The 20301-nt window shown below is 42.8% G+C and overlaps 1 protein-coding gene across 2 annotated transcripts in view; it reads left to right on the forward strand.

The window, feature by feature from the left end:
- Window positions 1-2364: 2364 nt before the first annotated feature.
- AFG1L (AFG1 like ATPase) overlaps window positions 2365-20301 on the forward strand; it is a 123303-nt gene continuing 105366 nt past the window's right edge. The window contains exons 1-2 of one of the 2 annotated variants that reach the window (XM_067546563.1): window positions 2365-2489; window positions 14199-14422. In XM_067546563.1, the coding sequence (XP_067402664.1) occupies window positions 2405-2489; window positions 14199-14422 (309 nt within the window). In that variant the 5' untranslated portion in view covers window positions 2365-2404. The remainder of the gene's footprint in view (window positions 2490-14198; window positions 14423-20301) is intronic. The other variant, XM_067546564.1, reaches the window with a different exon arrangement.

A 20301-nucleotide genomic window follows, 5' to 3' on the forward strand; every position in this document is an offset into this window, starting at 1 on the left:
GCATGTAAGTTTTTCAGAAAACTGGAGTAAATGGATACTTGTGGTAAAGTAGTGTAAATTGCACCAATCTGGCACTCAGGTTTGAAGAAAGAGTACAGTTTATGCCAAGTGGCATAAGGGGTTTAAGGAAGAACAGCACATAACCAGTGGCTGAGGAATGCTGTATTTTACACCCTTCTTTTATGAGTTTTTGCTGGTACGTTGCCTCAATGACCTCTCAGCACATACAATATTCTCATTTCACACTTCTACTTAATGACAAATCAGCACATACTACACTACATTACCACTTACTCCTCTGCCTTTACCAGGTGCCCTAGCGAGTGCTTAATTTGTAATGAAAGAAGTGCTGGGGCTCAAGCAATTTTTTAACTTTCATAACTGATGCAGCAAGCTGAGAGGTGCCAGAGCTATGAGCTGCCAAGCCTAGAGGTGCTGGGGGATCAGCCCTGGAAAGCCCTGGCACAAAAGCACTGGCCCTACATGGCCTGGTGGGGATGGGAGGAGATATGGCTGGGGCAGATCTGTACCCTAACCCTAATCACTCCTCACTGCCACAAGTCCTACAGGAGCTATAGCAGCATGAAGTGCAAGTGAGAGGTCTCAGGGCTCCCCTACTCCACATCTTCATCCTCTGAGCAGGGGAAACACAAGCAACCTCCCCTTATGACCCTAGAGCCAGTCTGCGCAGGGAGCCCCTCCAGAGGTTAAGTGACTTGCCTAAAGTTATGCAGGAAAGATGTGGCAGAAAAGGAAACTGAACTCAGCTGTACCACACCTCAGTCCTTAACCTTCGTTACAAAATCAGCCTTCCTTGAAGCTTGACTTTAGCAAACCTTTTGATACAGTCTCCCATAGTATTCTTATCAGCAAGTTTAAGAAGTATGGGTTGGTTGGATGAACGCACTATAAGATGGATAGAAAGCTGGCTAGATCATCAGGCTTAATGGGTAGTGATCAACAGCTTGATGCCTAGTTGGCAGCTGGTAACAAGAGATGCGCCCCAGCAGTCAGTGCTGGGGCTGGTTTTGTTCAACATCTTCATTAATGATCTGGAGGATGGGGTGGATTGAACCTTCAGCAAGTTTGCAGATGACACTAAGCTGGGGAGACTGGTAGATATGCTGGATGGAAGGGATAGGATACAGAGTGACCTAGACAAATTGGAGTATTGGGCCAAAAAAAATCTGTTGAGGTTCAACAACCACAAGCGCAGAGTCCTGCACTTAGGATGGAAGAATCCCATACACTGCTACAGACTGGGGGGACCGACTGACTAGACAGCAGTTCTGTAGAAAAGGACCTGGGGGTGACAGTGGACAAGAAACTAGATATGAGTCAACAGTGTATCATTATTACCAAAAAGGCTAATGGCATATAGGGCTGCAGGAGCGTTGCTAGCAGACAGAGGGAAGCGATTATTCCCCTTTATTTGGTGTTGGTGAGGCCACATTTGGAGTATTGTGTCGAGTTTTGGGCCCCCCAGTACAGAAAGAATGAGGGACAAATTGGAGAGAGTCCAGCAGAGGGCAACAAAAACGATTAGGGGGCTGAAGCACATGACTTAGGAGGAGAGGCTGAGGGAAGTAGGCTTGTTTAGTCTGCAGAAGAGAAGAATGAGGGGAGATTTCATAGCAGCCTTTAACTACCTGAAAGGGGGTTCCAGGGAGGATGGAGCTAGGCTGTTTTAAGTAAATGACAGAACTAGGAGCAATGCAGTGGGGGAGGACTAGGTTGGATATTAGGAAAAACTTTTTCACTAGGAAGCAGGGGTTGGACTAGATGACCTCCTGAGGTTCCCTCCAACTCTAATCTTCTATGATTTCTCCCTGTTGAGGATTTAGAGGGGCATGAAAAAGTCCCCTCTGAGACATAGGGAGCTGGTAAATTCACACTCGCCCCCTCCTCCTGCCTGGGAAACACACACAAATCCTCAGACAACATGAGCTGAGTCCGGGATAACCAGGCAAATGCACTGGGGCTGCCCACGCCACCCTCTGGCACATGGACGCAGCTCACCCACCTTTGGCCCGCGCCACTCCACGACGCAGCTGCTGAGCTGGTTGCAGGCATACACAACCCACCCCACTGCCGGCACCGCCCCCCGCGCTCGAGGGCGGTGTCCCAGAACAGACTACATTTCCCAGCAAGCATCGCTTTCCGCTCCTCGCCGCTTGGCGGGCGGAGGTGGCGCCTTGTCCGCTGGGGCTTGTAGTCCCTGCGGGTGGCGGCTCGGCCCCGAACGGAGACAGAGAGGGCGGGCGCGGCAAAGTTCGGGCCCTGCCTGCCCGCCGCGCGCAGGGGGCGGGCTTAGCCGGCCTGGGAGGGCCCTGTCCGGTTCTCCGCCTCTCAATAAAGTTATTTCGATTTGAAGGGGGAAGGACGGGCCGAATCAGCCGGCAAGATGGCGGCGCCCGTGTCGCCCTTGGTTACCGCAGCCAGACACGCCGCCCGCCTGCTGCCGGCTCGGGCCGCGGCGCCGCGGAAAGGTCAGTGCCGGCCTCAGGGGAGCACGGGCTGGGTGCTGGCAGCACCGCTGGGCACCCCCGCCAGCGCCGGGCTCTGCCCGTGTCGCCGGGGAGGCTGATGGCCGGGGAGGGCAGCTGTTCCCGCCCCCGCTGTGTTGCTTTCCGCCGGGGGTGCGGGGCAGGGTAGGCGCTCGGCAGCCTGGGCCTGCCCCCCTCCGCCCGCAGACCCTTCCCCGCCAGGGGTGGAGGGAGAAGCGCTGCGGAGTGTACCTGCCGCTCCCTGCCCTGCGGCTGGCAGTAAAGCGAGCGGCGCTGCCCCCTGCCCACCCCGCGGCTGCTGGGAGGGTAGCGGGGGTTGCCCTTGTCTGGCAGCGGGTAAGTGGCTCAGATACGCGCAAACTTCATAGAGTTTTCCCCCCAGGCGGCGGCGGCAGCAGCAGCAGAGTCGCGGGGAGGGGTAGCCTCAGCTCACTGCTTCGGCCCAGCGGGGAAAGAGCGAGCCAGGGCTGGCAGAGGACAGTGTCTCCTTGCCCCGGCCGGCGGCATGGGAAGCACGAGTCTCCTCCGTCCGCTGCTGCCCTCTGAGCCCGAGTGAAACTGACGCTTGGCTGGGCAGCTGTAGCCCTGCTCACAAGAAAGAAACTACGTTTCTCGCTCCGCGTCCCGTTATGGCTATGTATGCCCGCCCTCACCTGCTTGCCAGAGGAAGTTTTCGGGTACGTGGGTGAGGATATTTTTTCAAGCCCCAGACATATAAGGAGCTCCTAAACTGTGCTGGAGAAATTCACTAGCGTGAACACCAGTTGCTCCTCCTCAATTGACTGAAACACACCTTTTTCCAAAGACAAATGCTTCAGCTGATTATCATTGAGTTACTCCTGTAATTTGTAGAGGTAAAACCCTGATTGCATCTCAATCAACTTGAGTGTTAGTGTGGTCACCTCCCACTGATACAATCAATAGCTGTCAGAGTTGACAGTACACCGTCTTTGACAGCTGTCAACCTGACAGCTCCCTCCGCTGACAAACATCCTTAGTTCACTGGCTGAGTTATCTCTCTGCCCCGCATCTTCCATCATGCATGCACAACTCCACCCCAGAAATGGCTCAGCTCTGGGTCTCCCTTATCTTGACCCCCTGCCCCACTCTCTCTCTGTGAGTCTGGATCCAGTTATGGATCATTAAGTGAGGCTGTTTTCTCTGCCTCCTGCTGTATTTGTACCTTTTCCCTCACCCCCCACGCTAGCAAACCCTCCAGCTTTCTAATAACTCAGCTGGTGAATCACTCAGTTTGCCAACTGCAAATTAACAACTTTCATACAATTTGTTAGGCCTGAAAGTGCTACTGTTCGCCACTGATAGATTGATCACTCACTGGGGGGCTTTCACAGGAGAAGAGGAACTGCACTCCTCACCCCCTGCATCTACTCTGTAACCCTTCATGCTCCCTGTTAGGTTTGCAGGGGAGAAGCTGGTAACAATAAATAATGGAATAATAAATAAGGATAAAGACAGGTCAGTTTTACCAAACAATCCACATTGCTCTGTAAGCTGGGTTCATAAGAACAACATGTGTATAAATACAGTCAAATGTAATATACATGTAGGAACAAATAAGATAGATCACATTTTTGGGGTGGGGATTGTATTCTGGAAAGCACTGATTCTGAAAAGGACTTAGAAATCATGATGGGCAAACCAACTGAACATGAGTTCCCATAGTATTATGCTTTGGTTAAGGGTGCTAACATGATCTTGGCTGTATAAGCAGGGGAAGAGTGAGTAGTAGGAAGGTGGTATTACTTTTGCATACAGCATTAGTGAGTGAATTTCTGGAATATTGTATCGGGTCCTGGTGAAAAATCTGAAAGGGTTCAGAAAAGAGCTTTGAGAATAATTTGAGATCTGGAAAATATGCTTTACACTGAGAATTGTAAGAAGTTCAACCCCCTTTAGCTTAACCGAGAGAAGATTAAATGATTAGATCATGATTTGTAAGTACCTGCACGGGGACAAGTCTTCTCATGTAGAAACTTAAAGAAGTTGATTGCTGTGAAATATGCAATAAGCTGCAGTGTGTGCAATATGATTTGTTCAGTATGTTGCTTCCTGCAATCATGACTCCTATGCATTGCCATACAGAAAATAAACCAGGCAGACCACCTAAATAGTGATCACTGCACTGTGGTACCGTAGTCTCTTTGTACTGCTGGTGTTATTACACCAACAATTTCTGTTCACATAGGCATTGCACCAGTGAAAACTGACATAGTGGAAGACCATACCATGGTTAACGTTGCTGGAAGGAATTCTAATGCAAACAGTTTGGTAACCTTTGCATCATAATGAGTATTTTTTGTGCAGATATGTGATGGACCAAGTGGTGCTTTGTATGCCAAATTTCTGTAGTCTCTCCATTTGTTCTTCATGCCTATTTGTTCCTAGGACCTATCCCCTTTTAGCTTTTTTTCCTTCTCTACTGCATCTTTGCAGTGACTCGATGTTTTTCCAACAAGTCCTGCAGGAAGCAGCAGTAAAGTGTAACACTATTCCTGTTAGTTTCATTTTACTGCTTCTGTTAAGCCACAGGGGTAAAATGTACCAGAAGCAGATGTTTAATGCTCTTTCCCCCCCTACTTTTTACTTGTGCCTTTTCCCCATAACAGAAGAGGAGATCATGTCTACATCTCCTTTCAGAATGAAACAGATGATGGTGTTGGATTATGCTTTGTTATACCTACCAGTTTTAGCATTGTCACAGTGCGAATCACTCAAGGCCAGACTGACACCTCCTGGTGGTCATCTTTGGGATTGGCTCAAGGCCAACACCCCCATCTACGGTCTACCCACAGTCATTCAATCTCCACGGTCTGCCTGCAACCTCTTTTGCAACCTCTGGAACAGCAGTGTCCTCTTTATGGTTCAGCCCTGCAGCCATGTCACTGTGGGTGTTTCCCCCCTCCAGGGAAGTTTAGCTCCTAATCCAGCCACTTCCCTAGTGGCAAGTGGGGGGGCAGGAGCAGGAGGCGGAACCCAGGCCCACCCACTACTCCAGGTCCCAGCCCAGGAACCCTGTGGATCACAGCCTCCTGCTGTGCCCCTCTGCCTTTTACTATCGCTGCATCCTCCTTTGGCCACTTCCTCACAGCCACAGCATCCTCCTCAGTCTCTGCAGCTTGTCTGGAGCAGCTTCTCTTCTCCTCAGATTTGTTCCTGCCTGCACTGCTCTACCCCAGATGCTACAGGGTTGCAGCCTGCTCCAGGCAGCTACTGACTTTGCTCTCCTCTGCTGATCTTCTTATATGGGCCTGCTGGACTCTGATTGGCCGCTCCTCACAGCCCCTCTCCTATTAACTGCTTTTCGCACAGCCTCCCTAGGACTCTATTAACCCTTTACTGGCCAGTGCAGGGCAGAAGCCACATCTCAAGCATGAACGGGAAAGCATTATGAACAAGTCCACATGCATTCTAACCCCTCCACTTGCCGTAAGCATTCCATCTTCTCTCTTTTACATCCACTCTTCTCCCTTCCTTTCTCTTCTCCTTAACTTCTCACTCTCCTCTGGCTCTGTCCCCTCACAATACAAGCAAGTTTTAGTATTTCCCATCTTAAAATAAAAAAAAACAGTCACTTCAACTGCTTCATGTTTGGAGCGCTTCAGTTACTCAGCAGATGCAGAATGACAGTTGAATATGCCTTTGGTCATTTGAAAGGTTGCTGGTGCTGTCTACTCTCGAAATTGGACCTCAGTGAAAAAGATATCCTAATGATTATGGCTGCCTGCTGTGTCCTGCAAAATATCTGTGAAGCAAAGGGGGAAAAGTTTCTGCTGGGGTGGAGGGCAGAAGTGGAATGGCTGGCAAGTGATTTTGAGCAGCTGGATACCAGGGCTATAAGAAGAGCTCAGCACAGAGCTATCCATCTTAGGGAGGCTTTGAAAGACCATTTCAATAGTGAGCCACAATAATGTGTGCTCTACCTGGCATTGCTCTTTTGCATCCTGGTATGAACCTTGTAATGAGAGCTGTGAGTGTAGTAACATAACATTGCAAATATACCTATTACTGTTATCTGTGAATGATGTCATCCCCAGCCAGCATATGTTGTAAATTAATAAAGATGAATTAAGTTTCCTTAAATATATTTTTATTCCATACCCATGCAAACAGACACATTTATAACTGAATACAACTTAATAAATAAAGGGAAAATAACTTTTGAAGGGGAAAGAACAGTCATAGCTAAAACTCTCATGTAGGCTCTCATCTCGACTATTGGAACATCCTTTTCTCTGGCGTGGACAAATACAGTCTTGCCTTGTTCATATCCATTCAGAATTCTGCTGCAGAGGTCATTTTCCTAGCTTGATCATGTCACCCCTCTCTTTGCATCCCTCTATTGGTTCCCCCTTTTCCGTTATATCAAACATAGGCTACTTGTCTTCTCTATCAAGGCCCTTCACAGACTATCTTCCACCCTATCTATTGCCTCTCATTCACTGTCGTTCACTATCAAGATGTCAGCTCCCACCTCCAATCAGTCCATTATGCCAGTCTCCATCGTCCACTTGTTAAATTTTCAAATTCATTCTTTGTCCTGTCCCATCCTTCACGTTTGTGAGGAACTTCTTCTCCATTAACAGCTGCAAAACTGACTGCTCCTCTCCTTTTCTTTGATGCCTACAAAAAAATTGGAAAACGGTTAAGCCACTGGTGTACTTAGACCAGTGCCTACCATGCTGATGATCAATATTGTCTCACTGTTTCCTTGTACGTCCCCATCTGTTTGTATCCATCTGTTGTCTCTTGTCTTACACTTACAATCTAAGTGTTTGGAGATAGGGGCAGTGTTTTGTTCTGTTTGTACAGCACTTTAACCAATGTGGTCCTAGTCCATGATTAGGGTTCCTAGGTGCTATGGTAATACAAATTATTATTAATAATGTGTTCTGCAGCTAGATGGACCTAACTTTTGTGGCAAGACCTGAAATCTGTGACAAACTGGAAATCCTGCGGCAGCTTAATTTAAAGTAAAAATAGAAGTTCATCATTAAATATTTACTGATTGCATTATTTATTTTAAAGTAGTCCCTGTTATTTTGATATTAGATTCAAATTTAGTTTTTATTGTCCCAATATTTTTGTGTTTTTTAATGTTTTTATTTTTGTGGGATTGTCCTGCCAACATGTGACTGCCTTATAAAAGTTGCCAGGAGCAAATATGGAGACTTTAGCAGCTGGGTAAGAAATAGCTGAGGTTTTTTTTTGCCATTGTGGAGGAACAGGAAGCAGTTTGGGATTGTGGGAAGACACATTAGCTGCATGTTCGTACTAAAAATGATAAGCGATAGAGTAGTTAATCATGTTGCTACTTAACTTTGACCCTTTTAAGTTACAGACTTAGGCCTGGTCTGCTCTATAGGGTTAGGTCGACATAAGCTGTCTTGTATCAACCTAACTGTGGAAGTGTTGCCCCTAAATTTGGCTCCCACTGATATAAGTGCCTCTCTATGCCAATTTAGTAACACCACCTCCCCGAGCAGCTTAGAGTCATGGTCCATGCAATTAGGACAATGTTAGTGTAGACAGTATTGCTTATGCTGACTGTTACTGACTTTACATGTCCCACAATACCCCATAGTGGCAATTCAATCGATAACAAGTGCTCCTGGTGAGGATGCACACCACCAGCATAAGGAGCCAAGTGTGCACACACACAAGCAGTGTAATAACTCTGGTGGCTGTATGTTGACGTAAGTTAGGTCGACATGATTTTGTAGTGTAAATATGGCTTTAATGTATTGAGATCAATGGAGTCTCCCCTCTGATTTATTGTTTTAGGGTGTCTGAAGAGTTGGGGAGCCATCATTGCATTGATTTATGCTCTGTCCCTGTGTGACACACCCAGGTTACAATTGAGACAAATGAGTAGCTGTGTCACTCCTGCCCTTCAAACTGGGGTGCCTTTTATAATACTTTGCTGCTATAGCCTCCACTCTGAATTGCTCACAAACAGCCTCCAGCATGCAAGTCACTCCCAGTTATGCCTGTGTGTGTGCTGCAGCCTGCCAGCCACACCTAGGCTCTTACCAGCATAAGTTATACTGCAAGGTGATTCTAACACACTTCCAGTCCCAGATTTTTCCCTCCGAAGCGTATGTGCTGTACTGCCCAGCCCCCTCCTGGATAATAGAATTTTATATGAATCTCTTATTTCACCTGTTTGCCAGTTTCTGTCTAGGCAGGGCTGTGGCTTGGAACATGTGTTACCACCACCATATAAGTGGCATCTTAAATGTCAGTATTGCCACACATATTTTATATGATATTTTATATAATGACCATCAAATTATGAGTATTCAAATGATACCTCACAAGGCATACCTTGTACAAAGATTATTACAATAGGGGATGCAGGGAATATATTCTGTCACACCATGTTTTCAAGATTTTCTTTCCAACCGTAAGGGCTAGAAAAAATATTTATTTGAACATTAGATTCTTAATTCCACAGCAAGAGTCAGTTATTTTTCACAGCAAATGCTTCAGCCTAGGGATTGCAGAATACATGGGGTTCTTACTATGAACAGCAGTAGCACAGGTAATCCTCTTGTATCAAAATAGTGACGTAGGTTAGGGGGGAACAGAATTCCAGGACTAATAACAATACTTTGTACTTTATCTGAGGAGCTTGATAGTACCATAATGGGTAAACTATAGGGAGTGTAAGTGATTTGACCAAGGGCATGTAGTGAACTGATGGCAAAGATGAGAATACAGCCAGGAGTTCTGACACTTGTTTTTTTTCTTTGACGCTGCCTCTTGGAATTTGAACCTGAACGGTAGTAAGCTTGAAGTATATAGTTTTAGTTCCCTGAGCTCTTATTTAGAAAAACACAAACTGGTATGCCTGGCCTTGCTTTTACTATTGTTTACCCAGGATTCCTTTTAATTTTTGACATGAAGTCACTGTGATGTATAAGTTGTTTTCTCTTGCCACACTCCTCTGCTATTTAACCCTTTAAATACATTTAAAAATAGTTCACTGTTTAGAACAGTACTGTGAATGTACACACTGCTTTACAATTAAGAGTGACACACGGTCCCTTTCCTGAAGACCTTACATTCCAAGGTGCTGATCATCCAAAGACTTAATGTGTGTGCTTAAATTTAAGTAGGTGAGTAGTCTCATTAAAGTCATTCAAATCTTTGAAATCAGTAGGACTATTTACATGCTTAAAGTTAAGCATGTGTGTAAATCTTTGCAAGATTAGGACCTAAAACAGACAAGATGAGATCTTTCTTGATCTCGTCTAGCTGAGTCCTCATTTCCTCTGCAGAAACAAGAATTTCAGGGGCACGTAACCTGAGTAAGCCTCTTTCTCCCCTCCCAGGAGTATCGTGAGAAAAACACATATTTGGGAAGACCCTAGCATCCTCTAGGAAGAAGCAACTTAGCTGCAGCCCCACAAGGTGGGAGCTAGCCAAGTCTCTTGTCCTTCCACCTCCCTGAAACCAGGACTTTGGTGTCACATGACACCAGAAGTCCTCCTCTTCCCTCCCACTAGCCCCATGGTTCTTCTGTGCCTCTACAGCCAACTTTAGGACTCTTATGTTGTTGGGGTTTTTTTTTTTTTTTTTTTTTTTTTTTTTTGGGAGGAGGGGTTCTTTTATTTTCTTTAAGTTTGAAACGTTATATGGCTTCTTAGCAACAAAAGTTTAGGTCTTTGCCCTATGGTTGGGTTGCTGAGGGTACAAACTGACATTTTTAAAACCTTTTTTTCTATTACATCTTTCATGCAAATTTCAGTGCTTGTGAAACGGTCTTGAGGCAGAATTCTATCTACAGAACAGTAATAACACAGATATGTCTGCTGTTTTGTCAGTGTGCTGCAACACTGATCTGGTAGGATCAACTCTAGATGTGAGAATGTCATTCAGTCTCTATCCTTTCAGCGGTTGGCTGCTCCAGCTGTCAGCAACAAAGCTAATTGTGGTGGTTTTGGATGTGGAAATAGGTCCCCTTGTGGCTTTTGTGAAAAGAGTTGGGTCTAAATGCAGTTTTTAAACAGATATCAGATGGTAATGAAATTACATTTTTCACAGTGAGGGTGATTAACGTTTGGAACAAACTGCCAAGGGAAGTAGAGGATTCTCCATCTCTTCATGTCATCAGATCAAAACTGAATGTCTTTCTGGAAGTTATGTTTTAGCCAAATACAAGTTTTTTGGCTCTGTACAGGCATAACTGGGAAACTTAATGACCTGTGATATACAGGAGGTGAGACTAGATCATCTACTGTCCCTTCTGGCCTTATCTTCTATAAACTAAAATTATTTTTTTTTAGTGGATTTGAACGTACAACCTGAAGGTTAAAGACTAAATATTTCTTTATTAATCCCTAGAGATATCTATTCCCATTTATAGTATTAATTGGTTCATGTAGACCTGCAAGTGCACTTTAAGGTAGTGCTGTTTGAAACAATACTACATTAAAGCACACTAGGAAACTTCAGTGTGTATCAGCAAAGTCTACACAGACCAATTAATGTGCAACACATTAATGCACTTTAGAAATCACACTCCCATAGAGTGCATTATTCCAATGTGTAGACAAGCCCTCAGGAAAATTAATCTAAAATAACTAAAAGTGTGAATTTAAAGTGGATTAGTTAAACTTAATTAAGATAAATCAAATTAAGGCCACTTTAATTCTGAATTAGTGTGAGAGTGTCCACATAAGTTTAATGCAGTTTAACGAAACCACCTTTAGTTAATTCGGATTAATTTTCATGAGTGTCCCCATGTGGAAAAGCCCTATAGCTCTACTACTTTACCTCTCCTTCCTCTCACTGCAGTCAAGAGGTGGCTTCTGGTATTCTACACCTCTGTCTCCATCTTGGGTTGTCTTCTCATTAGATGTGAATAGTTCCAATATCTGCCTGGGCTGTTAACTACTGATTTCACAAGCCACATCAGTGAAATGTGATTGGATTCTTGTCAGTTTCAGTGCTGCCACAAGGTTCTGAATCACAGCAGGAAAAACTGACAAGGTTCAAGTTAATTTTTCCTCTGCTGTAGGTTGGCAAAACTGCGGGACTGAAATGATCTATTGCAAATATAGGAAGATAGTGCTGAATTGTTTTATGTTTGGTTTACATTCAAATGGTGATCTTTGCAACAATGAACAATATTTTAAAAAAAGAAAGATTAGATGCAGCAGAAGTTGCTCTTAGATTCCTCACTTGCCAGGAAAATTTTTGTATTTGCAAATGGATTTTTCAAGCCCTAACTAAGTCAATGTATTTTTGTTTGCTTCAGGTTTTGTTTTTTATTCCTTTTCAGTAAGAGATTTCTTTCACTTTATTGCATGATCAATATCTTCTGGCATGTTGATCAGTAATATTTGGGTAGTAGACAGCCAGCAGGGCAGCAAAATTGGCTGCATGCAATAAAATGAGATTAAATTTGAATACATTTATTTTAGGAACAGAAATTAAAAAAAAATACTGATAGAAACTGAAGGCAGCTCTCTAGAAAGCAGTAAATTTAAGATGAGAGGGTGATGGTGTATAACAAAACAAACAAGCTTGCAATTCAGCATACTTGTGAAAAAAGCCAATTCTGTTTTGGATTAATACACTGATTTCATGTAGAACTAGGGGACTATAATATGGCTTTGAACTCTGCTGTGACCGTATCTGAAATATTATATGTGTACCTCTCAGTTTAAGAAGAATACTTTTGAGTGCAGAGGGCAATAGAGAAAACACGCACAGAAGTGTGATATATGATAAAAGGATTAGAGGGTGAGACAGGCAGAGAAATGCACAGAGCCCAATTTCTACGCTCTCTGGAAAATAAAAACTTGCTGGAAAGTGATATATACCTTGAACGAAATGTAAATGAAGAAAGCATTGTTGACATCACAAGATGATAGAATAAGAAGTAGTAAGAAGCATAACTATAAGGAAAGAAGAATATTCTGGTGTACATTTGCTATATGTTACTCATAATAATGAAGAACTCCCTTCCCAGGATCTGTTCAAGAACAGATTACAGAAGAGAAGCATTAGTGCTAATGCTATATGGATCAGTCCTGCAAAATGCAGAGTCTTATACTGGATGACTCAGAAGTCTTTTCTTGCCCTGTGTATCAAGTTATTGTAATAGGGTAGATGATGCAGTAGAATGACATACTTGTGACTCCTGACCTCTCTCCCAATATGTTTCTAGTGGGACTACATCTTGTAGATACTGGAAGCAGTCCTGACACCAGACATGTCATCCAGGTTTTAGGGCCATGCCTCTTCCGTCACCCACCAGATCTTGTGCATGTGATAGTGAAGATGCAGCAGTGCCGCTCTTTCATATATAAACCTCAGCTTTGAATGCTTATTTTGGGACAACTATGATCCGTTTCTCCCACAGAACCCTCTATCAGCACTTACAAAAGCTCTGTATCTTCCATGTCTGTAAATGAGGAACCTTGTCTTTTCCATCCCAAGAGACTGTCGGGGGTGAGGGGGGAGGGTACCAGTTTCAGCTTCTGCTGCCGTTTGGCAAGGCAGAACAGGTGAAGTCAAAGGCACAAAGATGCTCCTTCTGTAAGGAGAGCCTGTTGTAGTCTACTGAGGGAGAGCTGCGTTCCTGAGCATGACTGAAGTCTTCTGTAACTGTATGGCACCAGAATACTTGCCCTTTTGTAAATTTGTTTCATGCTGCTACTTGTTCTATAATCTTGGGGTATCCAATAGGAACTGGGGCTCCATGGGTTTGATGGTTGCATTGGCTTCCTTTCGAACCAAGACTCCCACAGTACCAATGACTCCCACATGGTGTAGAAGGAAGATGGCTTTGAAAAAAGTCTCAGAATCCAAACTCACAGGTCTGCTATAATAGTGGGGTTTGCCTCCAAGGATGGTGAGAAGTCATCTAACATCCTTTTCAGAGCCCTCAAGGGATGCAGACTTCTGGTGGACCATCCAGACTGAGCTGAGGATTGCCCTGGTATAGAGAACTGTCTGGTTGTCAATGTTTTGTTGGGGTTGGAGCTGGTCAAAATTTTCTGCCATAATACTTTTTATGTCAGAAAATGTTTCAGCAAAATCAGAATTTGCCACAGAAATATGCCATTCAACAAAATTTTGTTTTGAAAAAAGTATTTTGATAAAGTTGAAACATTTGGTTACATTTTTACCTTATCGGAGCATATCACTTTGATGTTAAGTTTAAATACAAAATTTAAAAAGTCAGTCAGAATGAAATGTTTCAATTTAATTTAATCGTTTTTAAAAAATTCATTTTGTGGGAAGTTTTTTGAAATTTTTTGGTTTTGTTCCAATTTAGAACAAAAATAGATTTCTAAATGTCAGAATTTTCTGAAGAATGGAAATTTCAAGTTTTAACCAGTTCTAATTGTTTTGGGGTTTTTTTTGGGGGGGGTATTATATGTGTATATATAACATGTTTAAAACTTCCTAAAACAACACTAAGCAATGTCCAGTTTTGAAGGACATTTTAAAAAACTTATTTAGAGAAATACAAAGAGATTGCATATAACATATTGGTGCATATTTAGCTAATCTATATTGTTCTTTTACTATTTATTTAAAATAACGTATAGCCATTTTTGAACAAAATAATTTGCTATATGTGTAGATTGTTTAAGAATATAATACAATTTTCATAACCTTTCTATTAACAGTTAAATATTTCTTATTTTACAGCATACACAATTCAGGCAGCTGAGAACATAGCCCCTAATACTCTAGCAGATGCTAATTCTAGGGCTTTGTTGCTTTGCAATGGACCGTTAGAACACTATGACTTTTTGATCAAAGCAGAAGAGCTGCGGAACGATGAACAACAACGAAGAGTCGTACAATGCTTGCAGAAGTTACAGGAGAGCCTTAAAGACTACAATGTCAGTTCAAACAATCTTCTGTCAAAGGTGAGGCTTATGGTGATAAATAAGAGAAAACAGCTTTAAATGTTTCTCCTCAGAAGTATATTTTTATATAAAGGTTCTGTCTACATGAATACGTTTAAAAAGATACTGTCAAGTTTAAAAAAATCTTTCTTTCTTACTAGCTTTGGCCCCAGTTCTGCAGTCAGGCCTTTGTTCCTGCATGGAGCCCATTCTTTGCTTTCAGTTTATAAGCAGCAGTCCATAAATTATGTAACATTTTAGGTGTGGGTGAGTCCTTAATTTTGCATGTTTGTTGTGGTGTTACAAGGGGAGGGAAGTGGCTCTTCAAAATAACAAAAAAATATGTTACGTGGTTTATAGACAGCCCCTAGAATGCCTACCATGCCAGAATAATAACCAAGTTATTAAAACTAAAAATTATAAAATTAAATCAAATGTACTTTTTGCCACATGTGCTATCTGCTTTTTGTATTTCACTGAACTTTGGCAAAAAGGCATAATCAGTTTCTGGTTCTTGCGCACAGGCAGAATGCTGGAGTGTTTGAGTTGTAAACACAGCAGGCAAATGTTTGTCATAACAAACTTTGCAATTAATATTTTTCAATTAATGCCAACATTCTAATTAATTTTAAGCTTTGTAAAATATCTTTAAAATAAAACTTAAATATTGGACCTAAATCATTGCTATTTCCAGTGCTAGAAGTATGCATGGTACTTCACAAACCAAAAGAGATGTCCCCATCCTGAGGCATTTGCAATCTATTCTATCATAGGCTTGGAACATCAAGAGATAGCAGTAAACAAAAGGAGGGGAGAGGGTTTGGTGGAACAAGTGAATGATTAGAGAGCTGCTTCTTTTCAAATATTCTCCTATCCCAGTGTGCCTATTGCAGCCCTTGTGCCCTTTAAGACAGGGAGCTGTTGTAGATTGCATGTTTTCTGCTCTACCAAAATGATATATAGCTATTCCTGCCTCTTGGGAAGAGATGATGAGCAGAGATCAAGGGTCAAAGGAAGACTTGGGAGGGGGCACTCCACATCTATGTGGAAGCCCTGAGAAGGGAGGTATCTGCACCAAGCAGGAGCCACCTGGGGGAGGGTTTGGGCGGGGATGGCTGTGAAGCCATGGAAGAAGGGCTATAAGGACTGTGAAGCCCTGGAGACAAGAGCTAAGGCAAGATTTTAAAGGGCAGTGAGTGTGTTTTGGCTTGTGTTGAATCTTTATTCATGAAGAAAAGAGAAGAGGATAGGAGATGTGCAGTTGTCTGGAGCATGGTTTCACTTTCTTGAGCTCATGGACTAACCCATCCCTTTTGTGGGCTTTTTTTTTTTTTTTTTTTTTTTTTTTTTTTAAATGCCAATTCTGGAATTTAAAATAAAATAAAATAAAAAATAGAAGACTGTTTCCAAAATGAGGGATGCTGCCTGAAAGTGTGCCTCTATTTTGAAACCTCCTTTGCAGTTCTAGGTATGTGGATGTGTGCCAAGGGCCCCAGATTGCCATAATGCATTTTAAACTCTGCTTCTGAGTCCAAAAACAGACACCTGAAAATCAGTGTTTGGACCACCATCAAAGGAAGGGATTTTTTCCCCTTACCCTTCGTTAGTAATTTTATCTCCTATACTCCATATCCAGAGGGTATGTTCTGTGGTGCCTAGATCTTGTTGTCACATAGATGCAGGGGGATGTATTCCTAGGCTTCCTTTTCTAGTGTAGGTCAGGGAAAATCCTTTATAGACACATTCCATGATGCCAGAGTTCTATATCTGGAGGCCAGTTGATGTAGGAATAAACTGGGATTTCTTTTGCCTTCTCCAGGAGGATAGTATGCAGGAGCTTTAATTTAATGATCTGTATGCATTTCTAATACATTTTAGAAATTGCTTGGTTTTGGTGCTCTGTCGAACAAAGTGAGATGTTCAATGGTATATATTAAAATATGTGCAGTAACAAAAGGGCAATCAAATTTATTCTAGAATACTAATTTATATACTTGTTCACAGGTGAACTTTCAAATGTTTATTTTAATTTTTTTTTCTGGCTGAATTTGGCCCTTATGTGCTGTTTTTTCTTTTCTCTTCACAAAGCACTTCTTTCATGTAAAGTCAGAACTGACTGATGCATTTGACCTTTGCTGTGAGGCTACTTAGGGTATGTGTACACTGCAATTAAAAACCTGTGGCTGGCCCATGCCAGCTGACTTCAGGCTTGTGGGGGGTCGTGCTAAGGGGCTGTTACATATTAAACGTGTAGACGTTAGGGCTCAGGCTGGAGCCAGGGTTCTAGGACCCTGAGAAGGGGGAGGGTTCCAGAGATCAGGCTGCAGCTCAAGTCTGAATGTGTGCACTGCAATGAAACAGCCCCTTAGCTCAAGCACTGTGAGCCTGAATCAGCTGGCATGGAGCAGCCGCAGGTGTCTAATTGCAGTGTTGACCTACCCTCAGAAGGCATAAAGTAATATTTTGACTTAGAACAATAAACCCACACACAGTCATTTTGATTTCATAATAATCATGGAATTGGTTGCAATTTTAAGGGGTTAATCCAGTAGAAAATAACTTCTTTAGCTGCTGGCCCACAAGAGCTTTGTAGCCCTAGTGTGTTCCACTGCTGGGTAGGCTAATCCTGGTTACTTGAGGGAATATAGCTGTGGAACATCTGATTACACATTCTCTACCACCAGAACCCAGTGTCTCACTCCATACAGTCCAGTTGTCATGTATGGGACATGGTTTTTCTGAGTGTATCGGGGGAGGAGAGAGAACACAATATACACTGAATATGTTCTGAGAGCATCCTAGGCATCCTGATGTAGCCCATAAGCAGAGGAAAACTAATTCCTATTGGACTATAGCTGAAATTTCAGATTCTTCCCTTGATAACAGGCCTTCTTGATATTGGTTATGCTAACTTTTTTTTATTGATCAGGGTGGAGAGGCAAATGGCTTAGCCTTATAACGTCAAAAACAGACGGTCAACTAAAAAACAGTGAATGGATCATGTATGAACTGAAGATGTATCAAGCATCTTTTAATAAAATAAAACCCCAGGCCATCTGGAAGCACCTACTACACATTCACTTTCCTTCACCTAAACTTCCAAGTTTTGTTCAAATTAGTGCCAAAAAAAAAAAAAAAAAATCCCAGGCCTTTGTGAGAATGATCTTTGGAGTCAGTTTTCCTCAGTGTTTTCCAAACATACACCATTTCTAATGGTATTCTGGAGTTGACAACTCCCTTTTGCAGAATGGCTGTATGTGTGAGATTTAAAGTAGCAAAAATCTGGTAAACCTCATTTTCATGAGCTCTTCACCTTCCAGTTAGCTCCTCAACATTTGGCCAGAGATCTGTTTTTGATTTTTTCATATTAGGTGCACACTGTCTCTCATCCATCAGCACTTCTAAAGTCCCAATTTGTATCATAGTTTCTAGGAACTATGCATGAATTAAAAAAAGAAAGAAAGAAAGTCAGAACTATCCAGAAGTGGGGACCGTTATCTGCCCTGTTCTTGAGTTAATTATGGGCTTCTACCTTTTGAGCACGCTACCAGGCTGTCTTCTGCTGTTATTCTTTGGGAAAAAGACTTCTCTTTACAGTGCGATCTAACGATAAGAATGTTAGGACTCTGATCACCATTGGGTAGTTGTTCCAGAGCTTTGAACATGTTGAACAAGCTTTACCTCTGTCTCCTGGAGTTTATACCTAATTATTTTAATTAGACTATAGTGAATGATTGCAGCCACTAAGAGAGATGTCTTCTAAGGGCTTCAGTACAAGAATCTTTAAGTGGGTCTGGTAGTGAATGGGGGAGCAGATGTGTGTTGTGGAGAACAAAAGTGATATGCTGTATTTGGGTCATCCTGCTTAGGCGACTGTGCACAGTTGTTGCTTCTTTTTGAACATTTTATGAAGCTTCTGGTTGAGCTACAGTAGTCTGGCCTTGAGGTGACAAGTGCATGAAATACTGTGATAGAACAGTTGTATGAGAGGAATGATTGGAGTTGTCATTTAGTTGAAAATGGTCCCTGTGACAGCAATTTGTACTTTTTTATTCAGTGGCAATGCTGATTCCAGTAGGACATCATGACTACAAGTTTTCTTAATGTGGTCAGATTTCCCTGATATAGAGTGAGACCATGATGTTTACTGGTTCTTTAAAACACTTTTTGTTAGCCTCACTTCAGTCTTGTTTCAGTTGAGCCACTTGTTCCAAATACAGGCTCCTGTCTCCTTCTTCCACTGAGATATCTGGGAGGCAATGCCATCTGCACTGGATGAAAAAGATAAATAGAGCTGTGTGTCACTAGGATATTATTTGTGTTGCAACTTGTTTAATTCAAAATGTCTTTTTAACATTTGTATGGAAATATGAAATAAGAGCAGTGACAAGACTGTAGGACTTCACACACCAGAACTCTTGGTGAGGAGCAATAATTGCCCAGCCTAATTCGTTAGGACCTATTGGAAAAGAATGAATATAGTGAGCTTGGTGTGATTCCGTTGACAGGAAGTGTTAGTACCATTATATAAGGCACTGGGGAGACCTCATCTGGAATATTGTGTGCAATTCTGGTCTCCTATGTTTAAGAAAGATGAATTCAAACTTGAACAGGTGCAGAGAAGGGCTACTAGGATGATCCAAGGAATGGAAAACCTACCTTATGAGAGGAGACTCAGAGCTTGACTTGTTTAGCCTAATCAAAAGAAGGCATGGGAGATACCATTTGCTCTCTATAAATACAACAGAGGGATAAATACCAGGAGGAAGAGGAGTTATTTAAGTTAAGCACCAATGTGGACACAAGAATAAATGGATATGGCCATCAACAAGTTTAGGCTTGAAATTATATGAAGATTTCATCAGAGGAGTGAAGTTCTGTAACAGCCTTCAAGGGGAGTAGTGGGGGGCAAAAAACCTAGCTGGCTTCAAGACTGAGCTTGATAAGTTTATAGAGGGGATGGTATGATGAGACTGGTTACATGCCATTATAGGCAATCTGTGACTGCTAGCAGCAAATAGCTCCAATGACTGGTGATGGGATGCTAGCTGGGGAGGGCTCTGAGTTACTACAGAGAACTCTTTCCCAGGGGTCTGGTTGGTGGGTCTTGCTCACATGCTTGGGGTCTAACTGATCACCATATTTGGGGTTGGGAAGGCGTTTTCTCTCAGGTCAGATTGGCAGAGATCCTGGGAGTTTTTTGTCTTCTTCTGCAGCATGGGGTACGGGTCACTTGCAGGTTTTAAATTAATGTAAATGGTGGATCTCCATAACTTGAAGTCTTTAAATCATTATTTGAGGACTTCAATAACTCAGACAGAGATTAGGTGTCTATTACAGGAGTGGGTGGGTGAAGTTCTGTGGCCTGCAATGTGCAGGAGGTCAGACCAGATGATCATGATGGTCCCTTCTGGCTTTCAAGTCTATGAGACTCCTCCCAGCACATGTAGCTAGGTCAGCAGTACCTCATGATCCATGTCAGCTGGTAAAGTACATCAGGTAATATCACCTTTTCTTCAGTGGTGGCAGAGGTGATGACAGATGCAGTTATCCATCAGTGCAAATAGTGCTGTTTCTGTTACATGACTGGAGCTAAAGCCAGATTGAGTGGGATTTGAATACGAATGGAGGCCAGGTGTTACTACACTTAATTTACTATCACCTTCTTGATGAAAGTCTTACTTAGGAATATGAGCTTCAACATTGAATAGGAGTTGGTGAGGTCACTGGCATCTAGTGTTTCTTGAGACTGGGGCTACCACGTATTTCAGTGCCTTCTCAGAAAGAGACATTGACGGCTACTGTTAGCAGTGAGTCAAGGCATTCTCCATTGGTATTAGCCAGCCAGGAGGGGCACAAGCATAGGTTGTGGTTGGTGACACAGATTTCTTTCAGTCTTA

The sequence above is a fragment of the Emydura macquarii genome, unplaced genomic scaffold (assembly GCF_026122565.2).
Source record: "Emydura macquarii macquarii isolate MOO-44397 ecotype Brisbane River unplaced genomic scaffold, CSIRO-AGI_Emac_v2 contig_1146, whole genome shotgun sequence".
Classification (NCBI taxonomy): Eukaryota; Metazoa; Chordata; order Testudines; family Chelidae; genus Emydura; species Emydura macquarii.